Source organism: Podarcis bocagei (genome assembly GCF_964188305.1).
Source record: "Podarcis bocagei genome assembly, chromosome: 3".
Classification (NCBI taxonomy): domain Eukaryota; kingdom Metazoa; phylum Chordata; class Lepidosauria; order Squamata; family Lacertidae; genus Podarcis; species Podarcis bocagei.
Genome location: NC_138127.1, coordinates 92232530 through 92247022, shown reverse-complemented (window position 1 = coordinate 92247022; position 14493 = coordinate 92232530). Strand labels below are relative to the sequence as shown.

General features: G+C 44.3%; 1 protein-coding gene and 1 long non-coding RNA gene across 4 annotated transcripts in view; one reads left to right on the top strand and one right to left on the bottom strand.

Annotated features, from left to right (window-relative positions):
• The window catches only part of LOC308584288, a 162007-nt gene that overhangs the window by 8464 nt on the left and 139050 nt on the right, over positions 1–14493 (bottom strand). The window lies entirely within an intron of this gene.
• Positions 1–14493, top strand: part of KLHDC3 (kelch domain containing 3) — a 54676-nt gene that overhangs the window by 25772 nt on the left and 14411 nt on the right. For all 3 annotated transcript variants that reach the window (XM_081188743.1, XM_081188742.1, XM_081188744.1), the window contains exons 5-8: positions 6027–6098; positions 6297–6510; positions 7426–7512; positions 10761–10869. In XM_081188743.1, coding sequence (XP_081044869.1) covers positions 6027–6098; positions 6297–6510; positions 7426–7512; positions 10761–10869 — 482 coding nt within the window. The remainder of the gene's footprint in view (positions 1–6026; positions 6099–6296; positions 6511–7425; positions 7513–10760; positions 10870–14493) is intronic.

Here is a 14493-nt window from a genome sequence, read left to right as displayed (position 1 = left end):
CGAAAGGAAAGTCCAATGCTGTAAAGAAAAATATTGCATAGGAACCTGGAATGTAAGAACCATGAACCTGGGTAAGTTGGATGTGGTCAAAAATGAGATGGCAAGAATAAATATTGACATCCTGGGCATCAGTGAGCTAAAATGGACAGGAATGGGCGAATTCAGTTCGGATGACTATCATATCTACTACTGTGGGCAAGAAACCCGTAAAAGAAATGGAGTGGCCCTCATAGTCAACAAAAGAGTGGCGAAAGCTGTACTGGGATGCAGTCTCAAAAATGATAGAATGATCTCGATACGAATCCAAGGCAGACCTTTTAACATCACAGTAATCCAAGTTTATGCACCAACTACTGGTGCTGAAGAAACTGAAATTGACCAATTCTATGAAGACTTACAAGACCTTATAGAAGTGACACCAAAGAAGGATGTTCTGCTCATTATAGGGGATTGGAATGCTAAAGTAGGGAATCAAGAGATAAAAGGAACAACTGGCAAGTTTGGCCTTGGAGATCAAAACGAAGCAGGGCAAAGGCTAATAGAGTTCTGCCAAGAGAACAAGTTGGTCATCACAAACACGCTTTTCCAACAACACAAGAGACGACTCTACACATGGACATCCCCAGATGGGCAACATCGAAATCAGATTGATTATATTCTCTGCAGCGAAAGATGGAGAAGCTCTATACAGTCAGCAAAAACAAGACCTGGAGCTGACTGTGGCTCAGATCATCAGCTTCTTATAGCAAAATTCAAGCTTAAACTGAAGAAAGTAGGAAAAACCACTGGACAGGTAAGATACAATCTAAACCAAATCCCTTATGAATACACAGTGGAAGTGAGGAACAGGTTTAAGGATTTAGATTTGCTGGACAGAGTGCCTGAAGAACTATGGGTGGAGGCTCGCAACATTATACAGGAGGCAGCAACTAAAACCATCCCAATGAAAAAGAAATGCAAGAAAGCAAAGTGGCTGTCCAACGAGGCCTTACAAATAGCGGGGGAGAGAAGGCAAGCAAAATGCGAGGGAGATAATGAAAGATACAAGAAATTGAATGCAGATTTCCAAAGAATAGCAAGGAGAGACAAGAAGGCCTTCTTAATAATAATAATAATAATAATAATAATAATAATAATAATTTATTATTTATACCCCGCCCATCTGGCTGGGCCTCCCCAGCCACTCTGGGCGGCTTCCATAAAAACCAGAAATACAGTAAAATGTCACACGTTAAAAACTTCCCTGAACAGGGCTGCCTTAAGATGTCTCCTGAATGTCAGGTAGTTGTTTATCGCTTTGACATCTGCTGGAAGGGCGTTCCACAGGGCGGGCGCCACTACCGAGAAGGCCCTCTGCCTGGTTCCCTGTAGCTTTGCTTCTCGCAGTGAGGGAACCGCCAGAAGGCCCTCGGCGCTGGACCTCAGCGTCCGGGCAGACTGATGGGGGTGGAGACGCTCCTTCAGGTATACTGGACCGAGGCCGTTTAGGGCTTTAAAGGTCAGCACCAACACTTTGAATTGTGCTCGGAAACGTACTGGGAGCCAATGCAGGTCTTTCAAGACCGGTGTTATATGGTCTCGGCGGCCGCTCCCAGTCACCAGTCTAGCTGCCGCATTCTGGATTAGTTGTAGTTTCCGCGTCACCTTCAAAGGTAGCCCCACGTAGAGCGCATTGCAGTAGTCCAAGCGGGAGATAACCAGAGCATGCACCACTCTGGCGAGACAGTCCGCAGGCAGATAGGGTCTCAGCCTACGTACCAGATGGAGTTGGTAAACAGCTGCCCTGGACACAGATTTGACCTGTGCCTCCATGGACAGCTGTGAGTCCAAAATGACTCCCAGGCTGCGCACCTGGTCCTTCAGGGGCACAGTTACCCCATTCAGGACCAGGGAATCCTCCACACCTGCCCGCCTCCTGTCCCCCAAAAACAGTACTTCTGTCTTGTCAGGATTCAACCTCAATCTGTTAGCCGCCATCCATCCTCCAACCGCCTCCAGACACTCACACAGGACCTTCACCGCCTTCACTGGTTCTGATTTAAAAGAGAGGTAGAGCTGGGTGTCATCCGCATACTGATGAACACCCAGCCCAAACCTCCTGATGATCTCTCCCAGCGGCTTCATATAGATGTTAAAAAGCATGGGGGAGAGGACAGAACCCTGAGGCACCCCACAAGTGAGGGCCCAAGGGTCTGAACACTCATCCCCCACCACCACTTTCTGAACACGGCCCAGGAGGAAGGAGCGGAACCACTGTATAACAGTGCCCCCAGCTCCCAGCCCCTCAAGACGGTCCAGAAGGATGCTATGGTCGATGGTATCAAACGCCGCTGAGAGATCCAGCAGAACTAGGAAACAGCTCTCACCTTTGTCCCTAGCCCGCCGGAGATCATCAACCAGTGCGACCAAGGCAGTTTCAGTCCCATGATGAGGCCTGAATCCCGACTGGAAGGGATCCAAATGGTCCGCTTCTTCCAGGCGTGCCTGGAGTTGTTCAGCAACCACTCGCTCAATCACCTTGCCCAGGAATGGAAGATTTGAGACTGGGCGATAGTTGGCCATCGTGGCCGCATCTAAAGATGGTTTTTTAAGAAGCGGTTTAATAACCGCCTCTTTCAGCGGGTCTGGGAAGGCTCCCTCACGGAGGGAAGCATTCACCACCCCACGAAGCCCATCGCCCAGTCCTTCCCGGCTAGCTTTTATAAGCCAGGATGGGCAAGGATCCAGGAGACAGGTGGTTGGTTTCACTCGTCCAAGCAGCCTGTCCACATCCTCGGAGGTAACAGGTTGAAATTGATCCCACTCAACTTGACTAGACAGAACTCTAGCACTCTCCCGCCCCGGCCCTGCTCCCACGGTGGAGTCTACTTCTTCCCGAATCTGGGCGATTTTATCTGCAAAAAACTTTGCAAAATCATTGCAGGAGAACATGTGGCCCGTACTGGGCCCCGATGTTGCAGGTGGTTCCGCTAAATTGTGAACCACCTGAAAAAGTCTCCTGCTGCTGTTTTCTGCAGATGCAATAGAGGCGGTGAAGAAATTCTTCTTCGCCGTCGCTATCGCTTCTTAAACGAGCAATGCAAAGAAATAGAGGAAAGCAACAGAATGGGAAGAACCAGAGATCTGTTCAAGAAAATCGGAAATATGAAAGGAACATTTCGTACAAAGATTACCATAATAAAGGACAAAAGTGGTAAAGACCTAACTGAAGCAGAAGACATCAAGAAGAGGTGGCAAGAATACACAGAGGAATTATACCAGAAAGATATGGATGTCTCGTACACCCCAGGTAGTGTGGTTGCTGACCTTGAGCCAGACATCCTGGAGAGTGAAGTCAAATGGGCCTTAGAAAGCACTGCAAATAACAAGGCCAGTGGAAGTGATGGTATTCCAGCTGAACTGTTTAAAATTTTAAAAGATGATGCTGTTAAGGTGCTACACTCAATATGCCAGCAAGTTTGGAAAACTCAGCAGTGGCCAGAGGATTGGAGAAGATCAGTCTACATCCCAATCCCAAAGAAAGGCAGTGCCAAAGAATGCTCCAACTACCGCACAATTGCACTCATTTCACACTCTAGCAAGGTTATGCTTAAAATTCTACAAGGAAGGCTCAAGCAGTATGTGGACCGAGAACTCCCAGAAGTGCAAGCTGGATTTAGAAGAGGCAGAGGAACCAGAGACCAAATTGCAAACATGCGCTGGATTATGGAGAAAGCTAGAGAGTTCCAGAAAGACATCTACTTCTGCTTCATTGACTATGCAAAAGCCTTTGACTGTGTTGACCACAGCAAACTATGGCAAGTTCTTAAAGAAATGGGAGTGCCTGATCACCTCATCTGTCTCCTGAGAAATCTCTATGTGGGACAAGAAGCTACAGTTAGAACTGGATATGGAACAACTGATTGGTTCCAAATTGGGAAAGGAGTACGGCAAGGCTGTATATTGTCTCCCTGCTTATTTAACTTATATGCAGAACTCATCATGCGAAAGGCTGGGCTGGATGAATCCCAAGCCGGAATTAAGATTGCCGGAAGAAATATCAACAACCTCAGATATGCAGATGACACAACCTTGATGGCAGAAAGTGAAGAGGAATTAAAGAACCTTTTAATGAGGGTGAAAGAGGAGAGCGCAAAATATGGTCTGAAGCTCAACATCAAAAAAACGAAGATCATGGCCACTGGGCCCATCACCTCCTGGCAAATAGAAGGGGAAGAAATGGAGGCAGTGAGAGATTTTACTTTCTTGGGCTCCATGATCAGTGCAGATGGTAACAGCAGTCACGAAATTAAAAGACGCCTGCTCCTTGGGAGAAAGGCGATGGCAAACCTAGACAACATCTTAAAAAGCAGAGACATCACCTTGCCAACAAAGGTCCGTATAGTAAAAGCCATGGTTTTCCCAGTAGTGATGTATGGAAGTGAGAGCTGGACCATAAAGAAGGCTGATCGCCGAAGAATTGATGCTTTTGAATTATGGTGCTGGAGGAGACTCTTGAGAGTCCCATGGACTGCAAGAAGATCAAACCTCTCCATTCTGAAGGAAATCAGCCCTGAGCGCTCACTGGAAGGACAGATCGTAAAGCTGAGGCTCCAATACTTTGGCCACCTCATGAGAAGAGAAGACTCCCTGGAAAAGACCCTGATGTTGGGAAAGATGGAGGGCACAAGGAGAAGGGGACGACAGAGAATGAGATGGTTGGATGGTGTTCTTGAAGCTACCAGCATGAGTTTGATCAAACTGCGGGAGGCAGTGGAGGACAGAAGTGCCTGGCGTGCTCTGGTCCATGGGGTCACGAAGAGTCGGACACGACTAAACGACTAAACAAACAAACAAAGAGATATGTTGCATCAGAAGTATGAGGAGATGTTAATTTATGCTTGGAAACAGACTTAGACTTTCTAAGCGTTGTCTTTCTAGATGACTTTCTAGTGTTGTCTTCACCATCACTAGAGAGAGATCCCACAAATTCCTAAGACAATCATAATTGTGCTTGTAAGATGTGCAGAATGTTTTCGCTTCCTGCTTATTCTTGCAATTACTGTAAAATAGATAATAGACCACCTCTGTTTTCTGGTGGTGACTGAGTTATTTGGAACAGATGGTGTCCAAAAGCCATCCATTGATTTGTGGCTGAGCAGAGATTTAACCTGTTTGTGCTACACAAACAGCTGGATCTCACTGGCTTTTTCAGTGACTAGATCAGGCTTCTTCAACCTCGGCCCGCCAGATGTTTTTTGCCTACAACTCCCATGATCCCTAGCTAGCAGGACCAGTGGTCAGGGATGATGGGAATTGTAGTCTCAAAACATCTGGAGGGCTGAGGTTGAGGAAGCCTGGACTAGATCTTATGGCAATTGAGTTTGTTTTCAGTGGATTTACAGCATTAATTAAAGTCTGTGTGGCAGGGTACTGAAACAAACGAAAATATGGTGATGGGATTTAAGGGACTCACCAGCAAATCCAAAGATTTTATCTCTCTCCATGGTAGGTCCAAGTGTTACAAAACTTTGGCAAACCCAGCAATCCTAGTATCTTTTACAGGTAGTTGCTAATTATGCATTCCTCTCAGAACATTTAGCTTAAGGCTTGTCTGGTCTGACTTAGTGACTCTTTAACAACTCCAGCTGAGGTTAATGAGAGCTACTGATGTTAGCACTTACTTAAAAGAAGGGCAAAGGGCAGCCTTTGCCATCTCACACCAGACATTCAGAACCAGTGTACTGTAAATCATGGTTTTAATCTCTCACTTTATTTCTTTTTTTCTGTATATAAACTGGAGTGGCGTATATATATTCAATGTGTTGTTTGGATAGTGTGCACTGATGTGAGTCAGTCTGAACAGCTGCTTTGTTTTCTGAGCCACCTATTTCAGTTCCCTTAATATATTTCAGCTCCACAGGGAAATGCTGAAGAATTAAACTCTGTTTTTATCTCTAGAGAGCAAAATAACCAAGGGCCTTTAGAATGCCTGGCAGTGCTTGATCCAGCATCCCCACTAGTTAAATAATTTCTCTTTCTTTCAGGCTGATTGTTTTTCAAATGACATCCACAAATTGGATAGCAGCAACATGATTTGGAGTCTGATCTGTACAAAGGTCAGTATTGGTATTAGTATGTCTTTGGGTCCTGCACGTGACCCTGTTTGCCATTTAACTTTTGTCTGCTTTTGTTTGTAGTCAACAGAATTTTGAGCACCCAAAATCCCCTTTCGCCTACATCCCCTTTCATATCTTTTACTCCTAAAGTAACTTCCATTTCCCTTTGACTTACTTAACAGGAGTCTCTTGTTTCAGGGCACACCAGCTCGATGGAGAGACTTTCACTCAGCCACAATAATTGGGACAAAGATGTATGTGTTTGGGGGAAGAGCAGACCGCTTTGGGCCATTCCACTCCAACAATGAGATCTACTGTAACCGAATCAAAGTATTTGACACAGACACAAACTCTTGGCTGGACTCGCCTCCCACTCCCCTCCTTCCTGAAGGCAGAAGGAGCCACTCAGCATGTAAGTCATCATTACACTCCATCGAGCGTGAGAAGTCTAATTAAGATTAAAGAGAAAGTTGTAGTTGGCCAATCAGGCACAAGTCTTCAGAAGATCAAGTAGTGGCCTTTGTTGTTTTTAGAAAGCAACAATGAACAGGGAATCAGCACATAAATCAGTCTTGTGCATCTCCCATTGGGAGAGGTGCCCATTTTCAATTTTGGACAAGATGGAAAAACAGAGGACAAGAATTTGGAGTCAGTTGCTTACCTCCCTCCTTCCTCCAATATGAAATTATTTTTAATCTAATGTAAATGGACAACCTTAGCTCTGAATGTGGCATGCAATAACACATGAGTCCTGGTGGATCAGACCAAAGGCCCATCTTGTCCAGCATCCTGACCACCCAGATTGCTTATGGGAAAATCATAAACAGAACTTGAGTGCAACAGCATTCTCCCCACCTGTGATTCCTAACAACTGGTGTTCATAGGGGAATAGCACAAAAACTTTTCAGTTGTAACCATAGGCGCCGACTCCATGGGGCTTGAGGGGGCCCGAGCCCCCTCAAAAATTCGTTTGGGGGGGCTCTGCCCCCCAATAATCTCCGGCGCCCCTCCAGCAGAGCGCCATCGCCGCCCCTCCCCCAGCCCAAAATGCACAGGGTTGGGCTGCATGCCTCCTGCCCTCCCTCCCGAGCAAAAGCTCCACCCAATTTCCGCTCCGGAGCTGATTAATAGGCGCAGCACGCTCTCCCCTATTCGCTCACGAGGAGGCGGCGCCACTTTATTTGCATATTCATGAGCTTATTTATTATTCATGAGCTTTCCCGGGCCCCCCCAGTATTTTTTATAAGTCCGCGTCCCTGGTTGTAACTGATACGAAACTGAGCTTCGTTTTAGGTGTCCTGACATGTAATTTCTCTATTCCCTACAGTTGGCTACAATGGAGAGTTGTATATATTTGGTGGCTACAATGCACGTCTGAACAGACACTTTCACGATCTCTGGAAATTTGATCCAGGTATTTTTAATTGACATTCCTTCTTATTACTGGTATTACAATAACCTCCAAGAATCTCTGCTGTGATCCGGGCTACAGCTATGCATTAATCACATTTCCTCCATGCCCCAGATGCTCCCATATGTTTTGTAGGATGTATATGTTCAACAGATGCATGTAGCATGTGTTCACAAACACATAGAGATTCCATCAGTAAGGAGTGGTGAGGTCTTGGACCCAGTTAACAGTATTAGCTGAAGTGGTAGTTGCTATATTGATTTGGAGCTCAATGCACTAATGGCAACATTGTACTCATGAGGAAGGGAAAGCTAAACAGCCACACTCCATAAAGCTCCAGGCATATGTCAGGGGCACCACATGGGACCCAGGTAATGCAACAAATACTGGTTCCTTAATCTGAGCCTGGAGTGAGTCTCCCTGACCCTGCAGCTTTTGTCTATGAACTGTTGCTGTCTCTGCCAACAGTAACAGCAATACCAGTACCTGTTCGGGATTGTGGAGGCCAGGGGTTGACCGTGCAGTACTGCACAGTAGACTTTTGGATCATGCCTTTGATGGATGAGTATATCCATTAGGAGCTTCAAACCCTCCACCCCTTTATTTGCATCTCTCCGTTGGTAATGTGGCTGCGTGGTACTGATATGGCTCACTGCTAATGAGTTCTCAAATAAGAGATTCAGAAGAGTGTAGCTTCTTCAAGAATATGTTTTATGGCCAGCTGCTTTTCGCTAGTGGGCTGATGCTCCCTGGCCAGGCTTCTTAGGAACTGGGACACACACATGCACATGTGCACACATCGCCATGACCACCAGCACCTTCCTGTGCATGGTCATGTTTGCTCTGCCACCTCTCAGTGTGAAAGGGCAGGATATAGCAGAGGCCTCCATAATGGTGCAGAAACCTCTTGGGCACCCTTTTCTTCAGCACTAGAGAGAACGGCAATCCTTCAGTGAGATTTTACAGACTAAAGTACTGGATAGTCCTAGCAGATCTAGCTTCAAATCCCTGCTTAGCCAGAAACTCGCTAAGCTCTGCTTTAGATCAAAAGATTGCTTTTCAACCTCAGAGGGCTGAGTTTAAAAATGAATGAGAAAATAATTTTAAATTACCCTTGTATTCTGTACATACATCCAAAGAGCCCACAAATTCTCTTTTCTGAAAAGCAGCTGAGACCACTTCAGATTGTTCCCGCTAGCTGCTTCAGCCCCTGTCTGCCACCTTCACTTTTACTTTCCCCATGCCACAGTTGACCTGTAAGCTCCAAGCTAAGGCCGCCGCCACTACCCCTGCTCAGCTTGGATGGATTGATTGAATGTTATTGCTGTGGGCTCAGCCAGTAAGTAAGCGGCATGCCCAAGGAAACACAGGGTCTGTAGAAGTAGGGGGGAAATCGGCAGGCAGGGGCGGGGTGGAAACTAAGAGGAGGAAAAAACACCCACCAACTCAGTGAGGACTGAGCATGAACAACAAGGGGCTGTAGGATGGGAGTACCCTGGAAGAAGACATGGCTGGCTGGAACACATCCATTGTCTGATCACTGCAGCTTGTGGAAGTGAATTCCTTACATTAATTATATGTAGGTATGTCATTGGTTTAAAATATTTATTTACTGTGTCTCATTACACTACTAACAAGGCAGCATACAATTAAATAATTCAATATACAATCAAAATGATCCAGTAAAAAGAACATGGCAATTACAATACCTAGGAATTGTTCAGCTGATGGCAGAGGCTGGAGAAAGCTTGAGCAATCGGATGTGTTTTAACAGCGGGTGGAAATTCACTGCAGCAGGTGTATACTACATGAGTAGGGAGTTCATTCTACAGAGCAGGGGTGCCTCAAAGCTGCCATGAAATAAATATGGCCGCCTCTGAATATTTTCATGAATGGGCAGGCCTGTGTGGGAGAAGGCATTCTTTCAGAAAACCTGATCCAAAATTGTTTAGGCAAGGCTATCCTAGCATATCTGGCAAACCAGCCAAGGATAGCAAAAGGCACTCCTAGCCACTGAGGTTATTTTTGCCTCCAGTGACAAAGATGGATCAAGGAGAACCCCCAGAACATGTACCTGTTCCCTCAGAAGGAATGCAACCCCATCCAAAACAGGTAGGCACTCTAGTTCCTGGGAATCACTTGTGCACAGGAGTATTAGTATTTAGCTTCTGTTTATTGGCTCTCAACCTGCCCACTCATGCATCCAGATACCAGCCTGGGGATTGCAAGGCCCCACCTTAAGTGATGTGAAGTGATGCTTATGTATGTCCTCAGTTTACTGCCACACAGTTCCAATTATCTCACCACACCCTTAGTATGATGCTCATGGGGGAGGTTTGTCAGTGTATGCTCCAGAGAGTAACTACGTCCTGCCTTTATTATATTCATACAACTAACCTGCCAATCTCCACTCTTTATAAAGGAGAGAGGGTAGCAGGCATCTCTGTGGGGATGTCTCAGTGGCTATGGCTTCTGTACTTCATGCAGTTAACCAGTAGATGGCAGTGCACCCACATGTACTCTTCAAAAAGAAAGTTAATGCATAGTTCAATCTGCAGAATGTTTTCAGAAGATGCTGCGTGGTTTCTTAATTCTGAGTTCTACGGTTGTCACCTTCTTCTCATTTGCCCTCTAAAGCAATTGCTTTTTCAAGGGTCCTTATGCAATAAATATCCGGGGGTTTTTTAAGTGAAGTGCAAACCGGAACAGCTGAATGCTTTGAACTATAATATCCCTAGTCTTCCAAGAGAATTTGGAAGAGTTCCCTTTATTTAAGGAGTTGTGATGTAATGTAGCATTTTCTTGCTTCACACAGTCCTGGGTGACTTGAAGGTATGAAATCTGTATCCTCCTCATTAACTGCTGGAAATGTTCAGCTTGTACAATGAAACATACAGCTTTGCATACATTTCATGTTTGTGATTATTGGTGAGAAGGAATATATAGCCTTAGCAGGCATTTCAGGGAGCTGTCCCAGGGTTTTTCTGTTTAACCAGAAGATCCCTGCCCCATTGGTAATAAAATATCAAGAGGGCAAACAAACATTTTTCATGAAGAAAAGACTGTGATATTTGAAACCTGAGCATCTTTTTACTTGCAAGCAAAAAACCTCAAGTGTTTCTGCTGAAAAGCAGGTTTGTTTCTATGTGTTAAATTTGTAAACTTCTTAGAACTAGAGCTTGTTCATGTGGCTTGTCTTTACCAGGATTGCTTGAAATATTCAGCTTTCATGGTGTATGTGTTTTCTCCAGTTTCTTTTACCTGGAAGAAAATTGATCCCAAAGGGAAAGGGCCATGTCCTCGCCGCAGGCAGTGCTGTTGTAGAGTAGGGGACAAGATCATCCTCTTTGGAGGCACAAGGTGAGTGGTATATCAGATTGGCTTTCTTGGTGTCTTGACTTTGGATTTGAAAATTCACTGTTCAGTTCTTAAGCAGTGACAAAGAACCAAAAGCAAGCCTTACCACAATCACACCATTGATCATTCCACAGGCTCTGTTCAGTCTACTTCTAGTGTACGAGATTGCTTCTGAGCCCTCAAGTCTCTCCTGTAGGCCAATTTCTTAAGCCAATTTACATCATCCCTGACCATTGGTCATAAAGACTGGGAGTTGTAGTCCAAAATCCAATGCTGTAAGATTGGAGATAAGAGAAATGCTCCCTGCTATTTAAAAAAAGAATTTTTAAAATCTCTGGTAATAGTGCTAAGCACCACAGTGCTAAAATTGGAGATAAGCTTATTTCCAGTTTTAGCACTTTGGTACTTAGCACTAACACTGAATATAAGAGATCACTTGTCTCCAATCTTAACACTTAATGTTTTGATCAGAGATCGCAGATCTATGTGCCCGATGCCATATGTCAGGTGACTGACAAGGGTGTGTGGTTTGCCCAGAATGGCTTTGCAGGCCAAAATCAGAGGCCTAGTAGGCCTAACTAGGTATGCAGGCCAGAGTTTCCTTCTGCTATTCCGAAGCTGCCTACTGCTATTTTGTGATTTTTTATATTTTTTATTTTGCTTCTCAGTTCCTCCTTTCCCAATTGGAGAGTACAGTAGTTATGAACTCTTGTAGAATTTTCACCCAATTTGTAGGTTGCATGATGTGGTTTAAAATTTTATATTGTATCTAGCATTGTGAACCATTAAGTTCAGTGCAGAGAGTAATGGATTTGGTGAATAAAAGTTCAAATTACACCTCAACAGTCTGAGTAGTCAGCCCTAGCAGTCTGAGTAATCTCATACAAGTCACGCTGTCTTATATTTGGTTCCCCATCTGCAACATAGAATTATTTAATGCCCTAATTTGTAACAAAAATTCATGAGACAAGGAAGGTTTTTAAAAAACTGTACATTAAACATACTGTAAAATATGAAAATTATGCTGTTATTGTTTGAGACTTCGTTTTCCTCCTTTTTCCATGGATCATGTTCAGTTTCACAAAAGCAAGCGGGGGGGATCATAATGTCATAAAGAACCAAAAAGGATATCTCCTCCCATTTCCTGGAGTTCCATGTTAGTCCTTGTTTCAGAAAAATGCAGCAACATTTACCAAGAATAGTGACTATTAGCAGACTTTGCAACTTGGGTGAATTAGATTGCTATAATGACTTTGCAGTTTCTGGAGTTCAAAGGCTTTATGCATGCAAGAGCTCTTTACAGGCTGAATAGTGATGAGAGAGAAAAACCACAGACATATTGTCTGGAGAGAACAGCAAACAAAATGGCTTAAGCTTTGTGGCAGAGTTAACTTAGACATAGAAGCTTGCAAACAAGTGCTGGCTAGATTGCTTGACAAAACAGTGGCTTTGTGTGGTTTAAAGTAACACATGCATTAACTGCAAATTCAAGAGAACAAAATGTATTTGCTTTCCCCTGACAGTGACAACCAGCTCCTTAAAATGTCGTTTTTATTGTTGTAATCTCTTAATTAACTGCTCCTGTGAGTCTATTGTTGCTTTGTGATGATGCCAAAAGGTTTTGTGTGCCCCTTCCCTATTTTTCCCATTCAACTTTTACTTCCCTGCCCTTATGCCTATCAATTGAACCTAATCAGAGAGATCTCAGTGGGTTATGCTGCGGATGTCTGCTGATTTTTGGGGGGAGGGGGGTGTTGATCCCACTTTGGGTTTCATGCAGGGGCAGTAGCACAATTAGGTAATTTTGGACTCTGGACTTAAGGGCCATGCAGTGGGGGCCCTAATAAGCTGGAATGGTGTAGTACACTTCAGAATGTGGTAACTCCCCCCCTGTGTGTTTGGGAGCCCACCTGCCAGTTTTGTCTGGTGCCTTGGACTTTTGTTCAATGGTTGTGCCCTGATGGAATCATTGTACAGGGGAGGCAAGACAGGGAGGGAAATCTCATGCATCTTAGCAGCAGTTTCATTGTACAGCACCACCCATTGCTCTTCACATCACCAACAACAGCCAATTTCTGACATTCACACAGTTGGCTGATAATGTGTTCAATTCTCTACAAGAAAATTACATTTTTCTCAGTAACAAAATACTGCTGCTTGGAAGGCAAAGGGGTGTGGGCAGTGCTTTGCAGATGAGGAAACAAATGTACATTTGGGGCACCATAAACAATGCAGAAAGGCATGTAAAACCAGGAAGCAACTTGGGACTTGTCTGTGGCAGTGAATGCTAAATGAGTGATAGAATTACCTCTGTCTTCAAAGCTGAATTTAGCTAAAGGGTCTACTAACTAGGAAAGATGCTGGAGTTGGGGGTTGAGTTGTCAAACATTGGCAGTGACCTCAGCAAGATACAAGTTGGCTAGAAGTGATCTAGATACCTACCAGCTGCTATGAGCCAGGAAGTACGCGAGTGCAGCAGAACTTTAGGCATAGGAGCTTTTTCTTGATGGTAACCATATGTTAAGAATACAAATCTATAAATATAGACAAAGTAAATGTTTATTAGAAATTAATTTATTTTCTCACCTGTTTTACTTGGAAAGTTTCAAAGCACAACCTACTAAGCTCTTTCCACTGTGACTCCTTCTATACTAATAAACTTGCAATGTTTAAAGACAGGCAAGATGAGATTAGGGTGCTCCTAAAACTAAAATGAGTGTTCTCAAGAAACCCCTAAACAGATTTAACCGCCAACAGACATAATTTCAGGACAAAATACTGTCTCGCCTATTGGTCTGTCTTAAAGAAAAAGAAGAGCAGAGCAAGAGGCTCAGACAAGTGTTTGATGAATGGTTTGGGAGTATCTGAAGCTGCAATACTTCTACCACTACAGAAGTGTTGATATGATCAGATTTTTGCATGAGAAGACTCTGCCAGCCTCCCATGTAAGAGGCTGTAAATATAATTTAAACTTCCTTTGCAGTGAGTGTCAATAATAACATAACCTATTTTTTTCATAAGCATCTCATTAATGTTGTTATGACAGGGCTCAGTAGCCTGACTGGATTCGTAAGGGTAAAAGCTTCAGAGGCCAGGAATATCCACTTTGTTAGGCATCACCAGGTTGAAGACGTACATCAATATTGAGAATATCAGAAACTTGAGACCAACAATGACAAACCAATTTTCCATATCATTGACTTGGGCTGGTGGTTTCCTTCCCGTATAGCAAACTATACTTTCCGTTCTTGAAGGCAGGATATCTCAGATGATGGACTGAGCTATTGATCTGATCCAGTAAGACTTATCTGATATGTTATTTAGACAGCCCCATTAACTCATGAGATTGGGAAGAACCAGAAGGTCATAAAGTCAAACACCTCCCCCTGAAGCACAATCTCCCAGCTATTGCACCATATCTATCTTTCTTGCTCGCTCTCCCTCTGTCACACAGAGATGCACACTTCCAATCAAAGTGTCATCTGTGTCACAAACCATCCAGTCAAGTTGTGTCAGTCTCTGATAACATCCATAAATTGTCTTGCCCTGCAGCAGAGGTGGATAACTTGTGGAATGTCAGATGTTGTTGGGACTCCCAGCTCCCACCTGCCGGAGCCAGCATGGCCA